The sequence below is a fragment of the Camponotus floridanus genome, unplaced genomic scaffold (genome assembly GCF_003227725.1).
Source record: "Camponotus floridanus strain SB8 unplaced genomic scaffold, Cflo_v7.5 scaffold262, whole genome shotgun sequence".
Lineage (NCBI taxonomy): Eukaryota > Metazoa > Arthropoda > Insecta > Hymenoptera > Formicidae > Camponotus > Camponotus floridanus.
Window position 1 is genome coordinate 153,636 of NW_020229395.1, and position 16,433 is coordinate 170,068.

At 36.1% G+C, this 16,433-nt stretch overlaps 4 protein-coding genes across 13 annotated transcripts in view; 2 read left to right on the forward strand and 2 right to left on the reverse strand.

Annotated features, from left to right (window-relative positions):
• LOC105256429 (autism susceptibility gene 2 protein) overlaps positions 1-2,378 on the forward strand; it is a 28,829-nt gene extending 26,451 nt beyond the window's left edge. For all 7 annotated transcript variants that reach the window (XM_011266315.3, XM_011266319.3, XM_020029119.2 and 4 more), the window contains exon 16: positions 115-2,378. In XM_011266315.3, the coding sequence (XP_011264617.2) occupies positions 115-1,117 (1,003 nt within the window). In that variant the 3' untranslated portion in view covers positions 1,118-2,378. The remainder of the gene's footprint in view (positions 1-114) is intronic.
• A 764-nt stretch (positions 2,379-3,142) lies between these two features.
• On the reverse strand, positions 3,143-4,856 carry LOC105256428 (RNA-binding protein with serine-rich domain 1-A). Its single transcript, XM_011266314.3, has 5 exons — positions 4,651-4,856; positions 4,439-4,567; positions 4,046-4,342; positions 3,714-3,961; positions 3,143-3,649 (listed from the first exon to the last, which is right to left on the reverse strand). Coding segments are annotated over exons 1-5 (966 nt in total). The 5' UTR covers positions 4,653-4,856; the 3' UTR covers positions 3,143-3,359.
• Positions 4,857-6,100: 1,244 nt separating this feature from the next.
• On the forward strand, positions 6,101-8,430 carry LOC105256430 (DNA primase large subunit). Of its 2 annotated transcripts, none has more exons than XM_011266321.3 (7): positions 6,101-6,445; positions 6,580-6,917; positions 6,998-7,225; positions 7,303-7,452; positions 7,571-7,949; positions 8,034-8,195; positions 8,280-8,430. In XM_011266321.3, the coding sequence occupies exons 1-7, from the start codon at positions 6,295-6,297 to the stop codon at positions 8,309-8,311; spliced, it is 1,440 nt and encodes a 479-aa protein (XP_011264623.1). In that variant the 5' UTR covers positions 6,101-6,294; the 3' UTR covers positions 8,312-8,430. The 2 variants fall into 2 exon arrangements, with proteins under 2 accessions (XP_011264623.1, XP_025265202.1); XM_025409417.1 differs by having other exon boundaries at positions 6,102-6,457.
• Positions 8,431-8,899: 469 nt separating this feature from the next.
• LOC105256431 (palmitoyltransferase ZDHHC5) lies at positions 8,900-15,781 on the reverse strand. 3 transcript variants are annotated; one of them, XR_003122911.1, is made up of 10 exons: positions 15,367-15,781; positions 15,095-15,219; positions 14,834-14,991; positions 14,570-14,742; positions 14,260-14,472; positions 14,049-14,193; positions 13,245-13,459; positions 12,997-13,173; positions 10,248-11,901; positions 8,900-9,739 (listed from the first exon to the last, which is right to left on the reverse strand). XR_003122911.1 is itself a non-coding variant. In XM_011266323.3 (9 exons), the coding sequence occupies exons 1-9, from the start codon at positions 15,456-15,458 to the stop codon at positions 11,187-11,189; spliced, it is 1,995 nt and encodes a 664-aa protein (XP_011264625.1). In that variant the 5' UTR covers positions 15,459-15,781; the 3' UTR covers positions 8,900-11,186. The 3 variants fall into 3 exon arrangements, 2 of the variants coding, with proteins under 2 accessions (XP_011264625.1, XP_011264624.1); XM_011266323.3 differs by having other exon boundaries at positions 8,900-11,901; positions 14,278-14,472; XM_011266322.3 differs by having other exon boundaries at positions 8,900-11,901.
• Positions 15,782-16,433: the final 652 nt, after the last annotated feature.

A 16,433-nucleotide genomic window follows, 5' to 3' on the forward strand; every position in this document is an offset into this window, starting at 1 on the left:
TATAATATTACATTATTGATCAGCTATTATTATTATTCTTTTTTTAATCATTTTCTCTCTATTTTGTTCAAGAAATAAAGATATATTAAAAAATATATGTATAACTTTTTGTAGATTACAACGTGCTACTACCGGATTTCCACCGACCACTGTTTCGTGGGGTTTGAAACCGGAACCACCTACGATAGACAGGCGCGCCGAGTTGGAAGAACGGGAACGTGAACGCGAGCGGGAAAGAGAGCGCGAACGGGAGCGTGAACGTGCCGAACGGGAACGCGAGCGTATCAGACGCGAGAGAGAAAGGGAAAGGGAGAGAGAAGAACAACGCGAGAGAGAAAGACGGGAACGCGAAAAAGAGGAGAAGAGGAAACAACAGGAAGCGGCAGCCGAACGAGAACGAGAGAGGCGGGATAAGGAACGCCGTGAGATGGAAAGACGTGAGATGGAGCGCGAAAGACTACTTCATCAAAATCGGCAACACATGATTGTTCCTCGAGATCGTTCACCACTTAGAAACGGCTCGACGCCTTTGGATACCGGAGAAGTGCGCATAAAAGAGGAGCCACGCAGTAAAGACGACGAGATTGTAATGCTTCCACGACCACCGGTACCCGGTCCCGGAACGACCGGGTCCGCGCCAGGACCAAATCCACTGCCCGATCCGAGATATCATCCGCATCCGCATACTTATCTCTCGAGGCATCCACATAGTATGCCGGCTTCGCATTCTATGCCACGTAGTAACATACTTCCCAGTTTAAGCGCACATCCGATGCAACATTTTCCACCGCCATCCGCGCCTGCTGGTCAACCGGGAGCTCCTTGGCCAGGTGATCCCTTCCGGGATTATCGATACGATCCCTTGCAACAGTTACGATACAATCCATTAATGGCGGCGGCATTCAGAGAGGAAGAAGAACGAGCGAAACTATACGCCAGTTATCCTCCTCCACCGGTGAATGCTCTCAGGAGTAAGGATCCTAGTCCAGGTCCGCTCAGCAATTTGCATATGCATCATAGAGCAGGGCCCGGCCCAGGAGTACCGACGCGTCCACTCGAAAATACCATTATGCACGCGGATATTCACAAGAAGGAAGATGGATCACAGTCCCGATGATATATTGTTTCAGCGTCCTCGGTTTCTGCGAGAGAACGCACTGACGGACCGACATTTTAAGCGTCTCCATCCTCCATCTCCTTCCCCTCCCCCCTCCCCGTAGCGCTCGGAGTCCGGTGCTGATATTTTGCTAACAGAAAAAAAGCGCGTTATCTGAAAAAAGAAAGTGTATATAGATATTATATATGTAATATTTATAGCTATCTTAAGAGAGAGAAAAATTACAAGAACGCGCGTAGAACTATACGTAAGAAAACGTAACGAAGATGCCTTGCTAATAATGCCACTGTACCACCTATAACGGCAGCTAACGATTAATGTTTCACGAAAAATAACTATGGAAGGCGCACGGCATCGCTAATGTGTCACAAATAATCCTGCTGATGTTTTGTGATTTCTGCAGTTTCAGTGATCTGACTGTTTATAGTGATAACAAGCCGTAATCACGATGATGATAACTATGCGTACAGATTAAAAAAGTATCGTGTGTAATATTAAAATAGTTATTATAGAATGCGAGGCGATGGTTATATAAAAAAGAAAAAAAAAGCATTCAAGGAGAAAGAGTGGATCTCTATTATTATTCAAAAATTATTTAATTATTTATTTATTGCGGCGCGTATAAACGAACTTGAATCTCTACTGCTACAGGTGTACGAATGCGGATGTAAGATTTGCCCTTAATTTAATTGATGTAATATAAAAATGATCAAATGTATAAATTTCACTTCTTAGATTTTAATTTGTATATTAGAGACAGTAGAGAAAAAAAGGAGAGAGGGCATATATAAAGTGGAAAGTTCTTTGGCTTTCGAGCACGTGCTTTTTTCATTTGCATGCTGACTACAATAGCACTCCGGTGCTTTCCTGTGATATAAAAAGAAAAATGATTCAAGAGTAGTAAATTATTTTTTAATTTCCTATAAATCGTAACAAATAGAGATTTGACAAGTGCAAATAAATCAAACTATCAAGATAAAGTTACAGCGATTAGATATTCTTTCGAAAAACACAGGATGACGCTTAATATAATAGCAGCTTGTGCGTGCCAAAAAGTTGCTTCAATCAAAGAATATGTTCATAAAGCCCGATTTTTATGTTTACAAGATGAACTACGGATATTTTATTTTCTTTTCTGATCATTATCTCGATTCTCAGCCATATGCGTCGTTGTGTTACCAGAAAGCCAATATAAGATCTCTAAGTTCTGTGCCATGGACCAGGTTACATTCAAATATTCCTGGTACCTTAAAAAAAAAAAGAACTTTGAATATGATTCTTATAAATCAGATTCTTATAAACCCTATTTCGTTTATACTGTAAAGTCACCATAAAACTGTATATTATACAATTAACAATTATATATGGCGTGTATAATTTTATATATATATATATATATATATATATATATATATATATATATATAAATTATATATTACACGCAGTTTAAAAATTGTAGATATTTTTCATCGATGCAAAGTTATAATGCGATGTAATGATTTTGTTCATGTAGATATCGCAAAGTAAAGAGGATTTTGTGTGAATAGGTTTTTTCTAAAACTGATTCTTTGTAAAAGGATCTAATAATCATAGTTTCTATCAATCTTGTTTTAAATATTTTTACCAACCTTTTCTCTCGAATTCCCTTAAAGATTGTTAATTGCTTTTACGTTATATTACTAATAACAATATGCAATTTCTGAAAAATTTATTTCACACATATCCATCTTTATTATTTATCCATATGTAAAAATTATTCAATCATCATTGACTGGATTTCACAATCTATTTTTTGTGCACACAGTATAATTAAGAAATAACTGATTGAGGAGACAATTATATATATATATATTAAAATATAATTATATATATATGCTAATATCAATTTTTTAAACAAATAGTTACACTAATTTATATACTAAAAATGTTTATATATTTCATCACGATGTCGTGAATAATGTCAATGCTATTTATTTTTGTAAAGATTTAAGATGTTAATTAACTATAAAATGTGTTACCATTACATGTTGTGAAATTAGTATATTTCAAAAGTGCTTATTTGACAAAACATGAAATTGTGATATTCATAAAAGAGTCTATGATTGCCATGAATTGGTAAACACATTCACAATCCGATATAGTTGTTATACGTGTATTATTTAATATGATAATATGATCGTACAACAATGTCGTGGTGATATCAAGTTCAAAAAATACAATGTATGTACAATGCGATAAAAAACTATCGTGAGCTACTAGTGCTGGATCTCGTATAACGACGGTGTCGATGCCGCGGATTTCCCGGTGGGCTTCGCGATCGAGTCCTTATTCGGCGTCGTGGTGGTCGTGGACTTCTACGACGATTCATAGGTGGAGTGCGTCTACGATAACGTGGTGGCGTATTTCTGCCACCGCCTATCCATCGTGGTGGCATACGTCTTCCCATGCCAGGAGACATACGCCTCATCAGCAGCGGTCGAGGTTTCGGCAATAATACTGGGGCAGCCGTAATTTCTTGACCATCTATCTGACCTGTGAACAAATTAGAACGTCCATTAACACCAAAATAATGTTTAAATGATCAATTTACACTCACCTCCATCCATATGTTTCATAGCATTTTCAGCTTCATCCGCAGTATCAAATTCGACATACGCAAATCCTCTTCCTTGATTAGGATGGAGTTTATCCATTGCAAAGTCAACCATTTTTATCTGACCGTATGCCGAAAATATTTCCATGACATGTTCTTTAGTAACATTCCGTGTTAAATGGCCAATATGTATTTTTGTTGGTCTAGGGATTGGTGAACGTTCTCTACGCTTTCTACGTGGGGAAGGAGATCTGCAAAGTTATGAAAAAAATAATGACATTAACTTACGCTACTAATTAACCAGGAAGAGAGTAATTTTATAACTAGTGAAATACCTAGAGCGTCCTTTAGGTTTAGGTTTATCAGGAATAGAATTGCTTCCCTTTTTCTTCTCCTTTTCGCGATCTCTATCCCTATCTCTGTCTCGTTCTCTCTCTTTATCCCTTTCTTTTTCCTTATTATCGTGTCTCCGCGAAGCATCAACACTTTTGCTACGACTACGTTTTCTTCCTCGGTCTCTGGAACTACCGGAAGAACTAGCTGAACTGCTAGATGAACTACTGGAAGTTGAACTTGATCTGGAGCTACTGCCACTACTAGAACTCGAAGATCCAGAACTGCTGTCTGACGAGCTACAAATTAAACGAATTTCACAAATATCAATAAAATACTTGCAAAGTAAACATACAAACTTAACTTGTATCTTCAATCTTTTTGATTTTACTAACCTACTTCCACTGCTGGAAGAAGAAGCAGCCCGTTTTTTTCGTTCCTTTTCTCGGGCTCTCTCTTTCTTATTCTCTTTGTCTGTAGCTTCAGAATCGCTCTTACCCGTGCTATCCTTCCGGCTTCGAGCCCTAAACACACACGGAGGGAAGGTTAAAATCGAATGATCGCAATTAAACGGCGGATATCGATCGAATGCAACAGAATTACTTACATGATTAATGATGATCGATTTTTTTTAACTGCACTTCGGTCAGCTCGAAAAGCAAAGTCAATTCTAAAGAAAAGTCAATAATACGCCGCGTAAACGACAATAATGGCGGATTACCGGGATATTTAGTTCTCGCGTAGTACACTTGTAGCAGAGAGAAGCCTGAGGACGGCCATCCTGCCTCAGCGACGCATGTCTAGTGCGCTCCCTGAGAAAGTGAACATAAACTACGCCGTTACATTCGGTAACAGACGTAGTACATGGTTCATATCCGGACTAATCATTGATCCATATTCTGAATCTTCTATATCTGGGGCTCTATTCTTGAAATCGTGCGAAAAATTATCGTATGCGAAAGTGAACGCTGCGCGATGATGACGCGGCGTGATGTCTTTGATTGGTGTATATTTTTAGATCTAAGAGTATACACCAATCAAAGATCGCGCAGCGTCACTTTCGCATACGATAATTTTTCGCACGATTTCAAGAATAGGGCCTTTGATCATAGCAATGTCAAAAAATCGCACAACGTGCTATTAAATCATCGTTAAAATAATTATATACATACACTTTGGATGGATAAACATAAATATGATTACCGCTAGATCGTCACGGCGTTAGTGAGTATTGTTGCTTCGTTCTATTTGACAAAATTTCCCTACAAAAACTTCCAAGTGCTTGACCAATCAGAGCGAAGAATCTTTGTTTCTTTCATTCTGATTGGTCAGTCAAATGCATCCTCGAGCCTTATAAAGATGGAGGCACTCGATTGACCACGTCGCCAATTGGCCAATTCAAAATAGGATTCTTTGATTGGTCAATCATTGTAGGTTTCCTTAGGCACAAGTCGATATAATTGGCAACGATCAAACGTGACGCTCCCAATAAAGACCATATAATTGATGTACACAAGATGCATTCGATATGTAGAAAAAAAATATTTTAAAATATTACATCAATATTTCAAAATATGTACATCCACGTGATATATATTTTTTATTTAAGATTTTGTAATTAATCGACCTTTAATGCGCATATGTTGTGTACATACCTTTTTCTTTCACGCAGTATGTACTATTGTAATTTTTTGCAATGAAATGTGAAAAAAGGAAAAAAAGGAGAAAGAAGGCGGGATAAAAAATATAAATAAATTATCATTAATTTATTCAATAAATTGTTTTCTTCTTTCATTTTACCTTTCAATTATCTTTTCGCAAAAATGTATATAAAATTGCAATTTCTCTGCTACAATAAATAGCAAGAAAAATAATGAGAAAAAAAAGATGGGTCTAAGGATGTAAATAAAGATCATTAATTTACACAAAAAAATTGAAAATGATTTAAAAATAAATAAATTAATTTTTATAGTGTTTTTTTAAGGATTAATTCATTATTTTTACACAACAAGTATTTTTTTTCTTTATGAATGAAAAAAGAAAGTGACAATTCACTTCTGATCGTAGTTATGCGATTGTAGATGCTAGATCGTTTTCGTATCGTAATCAGTTTAAAATGTAACAGTATTAGCGATACTTGCTGAGCATTTAAATAACAAGCGAAATGTCATTTCTGATATAATAGAACTTAATTAGCTTATATATTTAATTTATTATACGTTTTGGGTTCTATTAAAATATTTAAAAATATATGCTATCCATGGCAAACCTTCAGATTTCTATTGAATGGCCGAAAAAACTTGGCGACATGTATTCTCATGATCTGCAATTATATCAAAATGTTCCATTTGGAGAGATAATGCTAGATGAATTGCGAGAAATATGTGAGACACGACTTAAAGGTTAATTTAAATGTATTACACAACATATAATATACTTATTATATATGTCATTTTCCATATAGTTAATATTATATAATTATTATAATTTCTTCCCATATGTGATTAATGAAAAAATATATTTTGTGTATATATAGTTCTTACTTTGGTGGAACGTATACATTTACAAAAATTGACAATGTCTGTGTCACAACGCAAAGTTGCCTTGATCAAAGAATTGTACAAAGAAGGAATAGATGAATTTGCGAAATTGATTAATAGTTCTGGATGTGAATCACATACAGATGAAGATATACGTGTTAGAAGAAGAGATCATATATCTCATTTTATATTAAAATCTGTGGTTGCCTTCAATAAACTCAAAAAGCGCTGGTTTTTTAAGCAAGAAGCAAGATTGTTCAAATGGAGATTTTCTTCGTTAAATAACGAAGGAATCAAGCAATTTATGCGCATTAATAACTTTAATTTTACACCTGTATGTTGATTATCGCTTGTTATGTCATTTAAATTTGTTATTTTTCATATATCTTAAGTAAAATATTCTGTTATTTTTAGATCAGTCAAAGTGAAAAAGAAGATATCAAGGAATATCTTCAAATGTCTTCTCCACATATTAGTAACATCAATAGTATACGATTTTACAAAGTGCTTTTCTCTCATGTAATTAGTTTAGTCAAAAAACGTAAAGTTTTTGTTATGAATGGTGAAGCTTTTGTACCTGAAGGAGAAATAGCATTTGTATTTGTGCCATATTTTAAGAGAATTCTAATATCAAGTTTTGAAGTAAGTATTTGTGATATACAAAAGTAATTATTATAAATCTGTTAACAATTATTTTCTATTCTGTTATTACATTCTAGGCTGCACGTGAAGATAGAGCTAATTTATATAATGACGAAAGATTCACTCACATTTTTGCCAATTTAGAAAATAATATTCATATTGAAAATACTATACTAGTACAAGATAAAGAGCTACAACAATATGTTTCACTTGATCGGTTGGATAAGGTAAATGTATATTATTTGTTAATCACTAATAGTTTTATCATTATGACAAGTTTGAATTTTATATCTTGTAATAATTAACATGTTAAACATTCTTATAAATGGTAATCGTTTGTTATAGCTTTCAGAAACATCTTATCCTCTTTGTATGAGAGTGCTTCACAAAACATTAAGAAAGAATCATCATCTTACACATGGTGGTAGAATACAATATTGTTTGTTTCTAAAGGGCATAGGAATTTCTTTGTCCGATGCAATGATTCTATGGAAAAATGAATTCACAAAAATTATGGATGAGGCTACGTTTAACAAAAAATATAGCTATCAAGTAAGATTTGCTTTCGGACAGGAAGGTAGTCGACGAGATTATCAACCCTTTACGTGTTTAAAAATTATGGAATCAATTGTTGGACCCAGAGATTATCACGGATGTCCTTTTAAACACATGCTGCAGGATGTACTGGAAAATGAACTTACTAACTGTGGTTTCAATGCATTGGGTAAGTATGTACTAGATATTAATTTATATACAAAAACACACACAGAATGGATTTTTATTTTATTTACTCTAATATTTAAACCAGAAAGATCAACAATAATGAACTTATCTAAGGATGGCCAATATTCTGCAGCATGTAACAAATATTATGAAATGAAACATAATTGTTTTAATGATAGTTTGTTCAAACATCCAAATATATATTTTAATGAAAGTGTGAAATATCATACCTCCTATCGTTATCACGGTGAGATTCTATTATTTTGTACATATCAAATAATTTATTAACATTTATTAAGTATGAAATATTAATATTGTATTAAAATTAAAGGTTTGGATTTGGAAACAGAAGATGCATATTAATTATTACACAAAACAAGAACATCTGAAGAAATTGGAACTATAAGAACTACACAAATTATATTTCATATTGTCAACAAAAAAAAGCAGATAATTTTTATAAATTATATACATACACACACACACATATATATATATATATATATATATGCTGATTTATTTAAAAAACTAAACTATTATTTTGAAAATAATATTTTTCAAGATTGATGAGTCTTTAGTAATATAATATATATATTTCAGTTTCAAGTCTCAAATTATTTTCACCTTAAACATAATAAAAATGAACGATCATATAAATATTTATTTACAATAAAAAAATAGCAAAATTACTTTTAATTTATATACAGTTTATAGTTTTATTTTATTTAATAGTTTATATATTTAAATGATTCTCAAATTTATGAAAAAACATGAGACAATACAAAATGTCCATCAATGTATTCATGCAACATTTTGTTTAGTTGAGATATATTTTAATATTGATAGATTTTGTTTGTAATTAAATTGATTGGATTTGAAACCGATTAATTTAACAATATAACGCGTGATTCCTTCTTAATAAAACAACAGGCTTAACAAAAAGACAGAAAATATTGCATCAAAAATATTGCCACGATACAACACAGTACAATTTACTATGTTCCATGACTTTTTATTCTGTAGATTGCTGCGGCGATACGTAAGTACCGAATGTATATGTATGTACATTTAAGTGATAGAGAAGTAATGTTATATGTACAAGTACACCGAATTATAAACATTTAACACTCGTCATACCTTACACATTATTACCTTAGTCAATTCGTAACATTGTACCGTTGTCTCGTTAAATGCTATTTTAAGCAAGGCTACACGATTGAAGAGTACAGGAAATTTTTGGCACAGTTTGTTATCTTAATGAAAACAGGATCTAAAGAGAGTTTCCGCGTTAAATGAATTCTAAATATAGCTTAGCAGAAATACGGAAGAAATGCTTATAATCCTCGTAATATTATTTCGAACAGTCATTATATCTGCCAAATGTAAGTTTCTTCAATCTAAAATATTCGATGTCTGACGTTGTCTCGAAATGATATGTGCTGTGTGTAACATCAAGTCAATTCCGCACAAATTCATTGTGAAACGAATGCGTGCGCAAATTTCAATTAATATCACGTTGCAGTCTGTATTAATTTAATATAACTAATATAATACTGGCTTCTCATACACATATACAATAGAGAAACCGTCATGCAATTTCAAAAGCGGGGTGCATCATAAATTTAACAGTAGCAATGGATGCAGCAATGATTTATGCAATGCATATATTACAATTTTTTTTTGTTAACAAAATTAAAATAGTTTTTATTTTTTATATTCACGCGCATATAAACAGCCACCCCTGTATACATTATATTTGAGAAACTAGGACTGTGTGTACTTTCCATTCTTCTGAAAAATGCAATTCAATCATTCATACATTATTTTTACACTCGTACTCATATTCTCTTTTTCACAAAACTTTTATATAGAAATAAAATATATTAGTGGGCACATTCATAAAATCATCATTTATAACAAACAGGTCAAATTATATAAAGTCTTATATTCTTTTTATCATTTACGCGTATAAATATTGTGTGTTAAATATATATATTAAAAATTTACTACATATTTCACGATTATTTTACACAGAATTTGTTATTCTCTATCCCGATAATGACGTAACTTTTTTTTCATTTTTTAATGGAGACGGACTTTTCTGGTATCCGAAGAGCTAATAAGGATTTAATAAAGTGTGATCCCTAACGCTCCTCCCATTTTATTAAATCATTTTCTTATATAGGCAATGGAGATACTAATAGAAAAAAAGGAAAACGGAAAAGATGACATTGGATTAATATCGCATTCTTTATGAGGATGAGAATCGTAGTATCATTGTATAAAAATCTAAACTGACCTTAAACGTGTACTAAAAAATATTGCTTCTGTCAAGCGAGAGGGCCGATTTATCGGTGATGATTCCAATAAAGGTTAACCTCTGTGCGCTCGGGATATACTTTCGTTGACGTCTCCACGACTCGTTAATTCGGATCGTCAGTCAGACCGAACACTGTTATTGTTGACGTAACGGACATGTTTTGCTGCTATGCATCTGGAATCTATTTCTTTTCCAAAATCTACATCTTTTCCAATTTAACAATGACTAAATCGATAATGTTACATAACACGACAAAATACTTGCATGTTGGTACGTTTTTGTGTAAAATGCAAGCTTTCTCTACCGTCGTATTGTTGTAAGATTCCAATGCCGAAGGAAGAATCGAAAAAACAAAGATTCATCGCGCATATATTTACTTTGCTTCATATAAATTCACACAATGAATCGTTTGCAGCGAAGATATCGATGAACCGACTTTCTTGCTGAAAGTGAGTGCGATATACATGTATATATATGTATATATACATACATACATATATATATATATATATATATATATATATACACACATATGTATAAATATATATATATTTCTACACATACTGTCAATCTCAAAATAATTCGTGCACACACACACACACACGCAACACATCACTAATAGCGATTTATCCAGATATACAATTGCCTGATGTAGCCTGATTACTGCGGTAAGTTCCAAGAATAACGGCGATCCCACGGCTATAATAAAAGGACCAACCACGGCTTGCGTTTTAATTTAACGTTAATTTTACGTTAAGCGCGACCTAAATGCATCGATCGCGGAAGAATTCAGACGGATATCTCGTAAACGGTACTGTACATTCTTTCCTCATTGGAGCGTGAGATACGTAGACTGCTCGGCGGCTCTCGTAGAATCTCCGTCCAGCCGCAGGATGGCACGGAGACGGAAAAGCTGGGCTATACGGATATTTCGTAGTTCATGTCGTATACGCTCGCCCGGTCCGGTGTCGGTGTCGTTGGTCTTTGCGACGATCTCGGATCATTAGGCGCCGAAACCATTTCCATCGAGTCAGTCATCTCGAGGGCTCTGACGAAGGACATCGGTCGACGCCGGGCGTCTCCCGATGATGTTGGTGTGGTGGGTGTCGCCATCGTAGCCGCTTTCCGCTTAATCTGCGGCGACTGATGTGGCGGGAAGACTGGCACTCCACCCCTCACAGCTGGATGATATGCCGCTCTGGGTGCGTTCGTGGCGTACTGCTGAGTTGTCGGGCTTGTGGGATTCGAGCGATAATAGTCATAGGGCGGGGGCGGCCGTTGGGAAGGCGATTGATGGGGCGCACCGCTCATCGCTCCTACACCGGCGGCAGTAGGATAGCTGCCAGGCGAGTTGTCTTTCCACATGTAAACACCGCGTTGCGGCGAACCCGCCAACTCGCGTATGTTGTCGACCGTTGTGTTATTGGTTCTCGAATACGGATGATCAGTGCCTTGTCGCACAAGCTCGCTTTCCGAGAGAAAACGCCGTTGCGGACTGTAGCCAGTAACGACAGCACTAGCAACGCTTATTCCTTGTGTATTGTTTCCCTGTTGTACATCGTAATACGTCGGCGCTTCGCTCACGCCTATGAAATCCGGCCGACGAACCTGCGTCGGTGTACCTGGGTTTGATCTGTAAACAGACACGTAAATCTTAGGTTTCTCCGGTATCTTCTCAGAAATACAAAATGCTTTCGAGTAATCGACAAATGCACAGTACAGTGAACCAAGATGAATATGCGAGTGCTTGAGCATTGTAGCCATACAAATACGGCTCTGGCGAGACATACAGGAGAGAGAGCAGCGCATCATTCCTGTTAAGAAATTAGCATCTATTCAAGAAACGTAAAAGATAGCGAATCTAGGAAATATATATGTATATATGTTTGTGTATGTCTATGTGGTAGTGCATGTATGTGTACAACAGTATATATATTTTTATAACCATATGTTTTTCTATATATACAAAGATATAATATATGCAAGAAAGCATAATTGTAAACTACGGTATGTCCTCGTAGGATGAAGTTCGTGTTTACCTGCAGTAGGTTGCAACATGATGGTAGAAAGCAGCTCCTTGCAGTTACCACCCCCTGCAGTGGGACACAAACTTATCTATATACCATATATCTTGTAGTATATACATGCAGAGACTAATCCTCTACAATATTATTATAAGCTACATTGCGCAATTTTCCTTTTTGACACGTTCCTTCGTCATTCGGAAGGTGAGAATAATGGTGAACAGAAGAGGAGAAAGAAGAGCAAGAGTGAGGTGTTTGACAGTACAAGGAATATAAGGACATCTTGACAAAACAGGCCGACATCATATTAAAGGGTATAGCAAAGAGGATATCGTAAGAGGAATATCGTTCAATTTGTATATTGGCAGCGTGCTCAAGAGATGCAATGTAACTATTACTAGTGTGGCGCTTCCCTCTTGCTCTCTACATTGAGATAATTTTGTGCAATGTGAAAATCGCGAAAATCGAGAGATATGTATATATATATAATTAAAAGTATAATACATTAGAAATTATAATGCAAATATTTCAAGAGCTGATCAAGTATAAAAACTCGATCAAAAATAATTTCGTTATCTTTGTATCACATGTAAATATGTTTACATTAGATGATTAGAGAAGACATTTTTCCAAGCTAAATCGAGCTATATATAATATATATATATATAGTTTGGTCTCTTTCAGATGTATAAAGTATAATGTACCTTCGTATAGGACTGGATATGGCAAGCGGAGTAGGTACCCCAATAGCTTTGATGCGTTGTTGCATCGTTGGACTTGCGCCACCCGGACCTTGACCACGTTGAGGGACTGTGGCGGGCGATCCACTCGTCTCTGGTGATAATGGATCGGGTGTATGACTTCGAGATCCGTTTATCCCTCTACAAATAAAACAAGTAATATATTAAAGAGAGTTTCGAATGTCAATTACTGTTGTATTTATCGTACGTACCTTGGCCTCGGATGTGGACTGCCTCTAGGATAATGCAGTGGATGGCGAAGCTGCGATGGCGGAGGATGCCTGGGAGATTCACTATTCTCCACAGGTGGCAGGAAAAAATTGCTTTTGGAACCGTGTCTTTGCAACGGAGGCGTAGGTTCACAGTCCGCGGATTGAGACGCCGTCGGTTCCATATCCGTATCCGATCCATCTCGTCCAGGAGATAACTGTAAAGATGAGACCAATGCGTTATTCATTTTATCTCAGAAAATATTTCAATCAAAAATATATTATGATACATTACACATTTTCTATGAGCATTAGGATGAGTTTGTGGGATGGATGGGATATATATGTAAACCAGTTAAAAGTGAAGACATTTCAGAACTCTGGATTGAATGGAACTGATAGAGGAGGTATCATCGCTGTAACTCTACAGATATCATAAAAAAGATGTGTAAACATATTTATATATTAATATGTTTGTATAATAATTTTAGTAAAACATCTAATACTAAGAAGCGCTAAGATACTACTATAAGAAACAACTTGCAAACAAGATTCATAAATACATTTACTAACAATAGTAATACTATATTACTAGTCATGCTTAAATACATGCACTGCATATAAGCAGAAAAAAGTGCTCAAGAATGTAGGCTTTTAAAATTTGTCCACTTGTGTTTTGTAATTATGCTTACAAATAATAAAGTGATACGAGTTACGATGATAATAGCTCAAGTCTAAGCATTTTAAATTAAAGTAGTCATCTTGTACACAGAATATGAAGAAAAGCAAAATTGCACTAGCTCTTACCTTATTGTAAGCATTTGAACTGGCATTTCTAACACCATTGCTGCTATCCATGTAGGTCTTTACCTGGTTCTCACTGCCTATAGTAGATATCTCTGATGCGCAAGCTCCACGTCGCTTTCCCGAATATTTGTCAGGCTTAAGTAAACTGCAAAATATGGGAAAATGCATTATAATAAAGTAACTTTTGTATAGAAAATTAATTTTACGATACCTTGGCTCCTTGCAATACCTTGGGTATTGTGGTCCAAACTGTGTATAACAGCAATTGCGTAGACAACCACGTGAAAAAGGATTGTAGCCCCCATTAAATTTGCCTGTTACCTGTTCATTAGTGGTTCGCCCTCTGGAAACGAGGACTACATGAAAGCCGGTCAGTCCAAAGATTGGAATGAATAAGAGCACTACCACTCCCATGAGTACGAGTCTGTACTAAAGTTAAGGATCTCATAAAATCAATGTCAGATTTATATGCAACCCACTTTTGCTACTTCTCCAAAAATTATTTCTTATGTAAAGGATACGCAACGATAGTATTAACTTCACTCAGTTGCTGTTTATGTTCCAGTACATAGTATAAACAAAGCCCAAATATACTGAGCATATGAAAACTGAGCGATAGGAGAAAAAAGAAGAAATATCTATAATTCCTCCTACCGATGCAGTTGTTCACCCATGGGCAGTGATGGTCGAATGTCTAAAAATATATACATAATTTATTTCAACATTATTTAAACAAACATTGGTTTATTTTTCAATGAATGCTAACAAAAGAGAAACATACGTACCTCGATACAATGATTACAGACACTGCAATGCGAGCAACGTGGAGGTCGATAAAACTTGCAGGTGACGCACCACTTCATACGTACAGTGATGCCATTGATCTCGACACTCTTGTACAAGGGAGCTCGAAAATCGTCCTCACGTTCTTCGTCAGGAGGTGCTTTAAAAACGAACAAAAGGGATTTCTCCATATCTATCATCTGTTGCATATGATAACTCGCTACGTAGATATATCGAATAAAATTCGTCTTGAAATGTCATACCTTTCGGTATAACACCGGGATCCATAAACGTCGCCAGTGAGAAGTTTATCACCACGAAGAAAGTGATGACTCCTTGCAGAGCCGGTACCCACAAGCCCCATCGAGAGACATAATAGTTCGAGCACCTGCAAACGACAGCGATGTAAACTGATACTCTCGATGGCCAAGAAAGTAAAAGGAGGGAAAAAAAAAAAAGAGAACGAGAAATAGGCGCGGAGAGGCTCCCATATCGGAACACTCCGACAGATTGTCGTGCTCGCGCGACAACTTACGGGAAGATGAAGAAGAGCGCCGTGGTGCCGAGTAGGACCGTCCACGCGAACGTAGCTGGCAGATATCTTGTCTTCACGTCGCATTTCGGCATCCTGCACGCTCCGCACGATTCGTGACCACCACGATTAACGCGAATTATTAATGGATAGGATTTCTGCTAGCGGGAAACATGGCCGCGTCCACATATCTCGCTTTACTCGCGACTCGTCCCGAGCCGGGCCGAGCACGGCCGCGCAGCCGTCTAGCTGCCGTCCGAGCGTCCGCGACACATGGGCCCGTCACTCGCGGGGCGTCATTCCGGTAAAAACATCCGCGGTACGTTGTTAATATTTAACGGCTCCAGCATACAACGGATCTCCGTGCACCACACCACCTCGGTGACATACATATATAGCAGTGCATCTCGCTGAATCTCGCGCTCGCGCGACAGCGCGCGTGTCAATCTCCCTCCTCTTCGCCTCCCCCCCCTCGCCAACGCAACTCCCTCCGTTCGTGCGTGAATTGACTGTAATTTTAAGCCGCATTTACACGTAAGCGCGCGCGATATGAAACACCTTTTTTCGATACACACCTTTTTTATTATTAATTTAATTAATTTAATTAATAATTTAATTAATAAAAAAGGTGCAAATTAATTTTTTTAATTAAAATTAATTTTGCCCTTTCATCCTTCACAATTTTTATTCGTCATATATATATATATATATGAATGTAATTTGAAGAATAACGAGTCTTATTTTTATTTGCTCCAAATTATAGATGATTCTCGATTCTATAATCAGAGAGAAACCTGAGAGCGGCCACCTCGCTTTAACGGGTATATTGTTCTAATGCGCTCCCTGACAAAGTGGACGTCAACTACATCCATTAGAGTCGATAATAATACATGGTTCGTGTCTGAGCTATGGTTCATGTCCAAGCTATGGAGTGACCCCAAAAGTGATACTCCCTCTATGGACATTCAAAACATGGACATGAACTACAAACTCTAAGTCCACGAATGTTCTCAGAGGGTAATATATAATTGCACAATTTCTGGTTTTGTTCCGTGCTATGTGCACGAAAT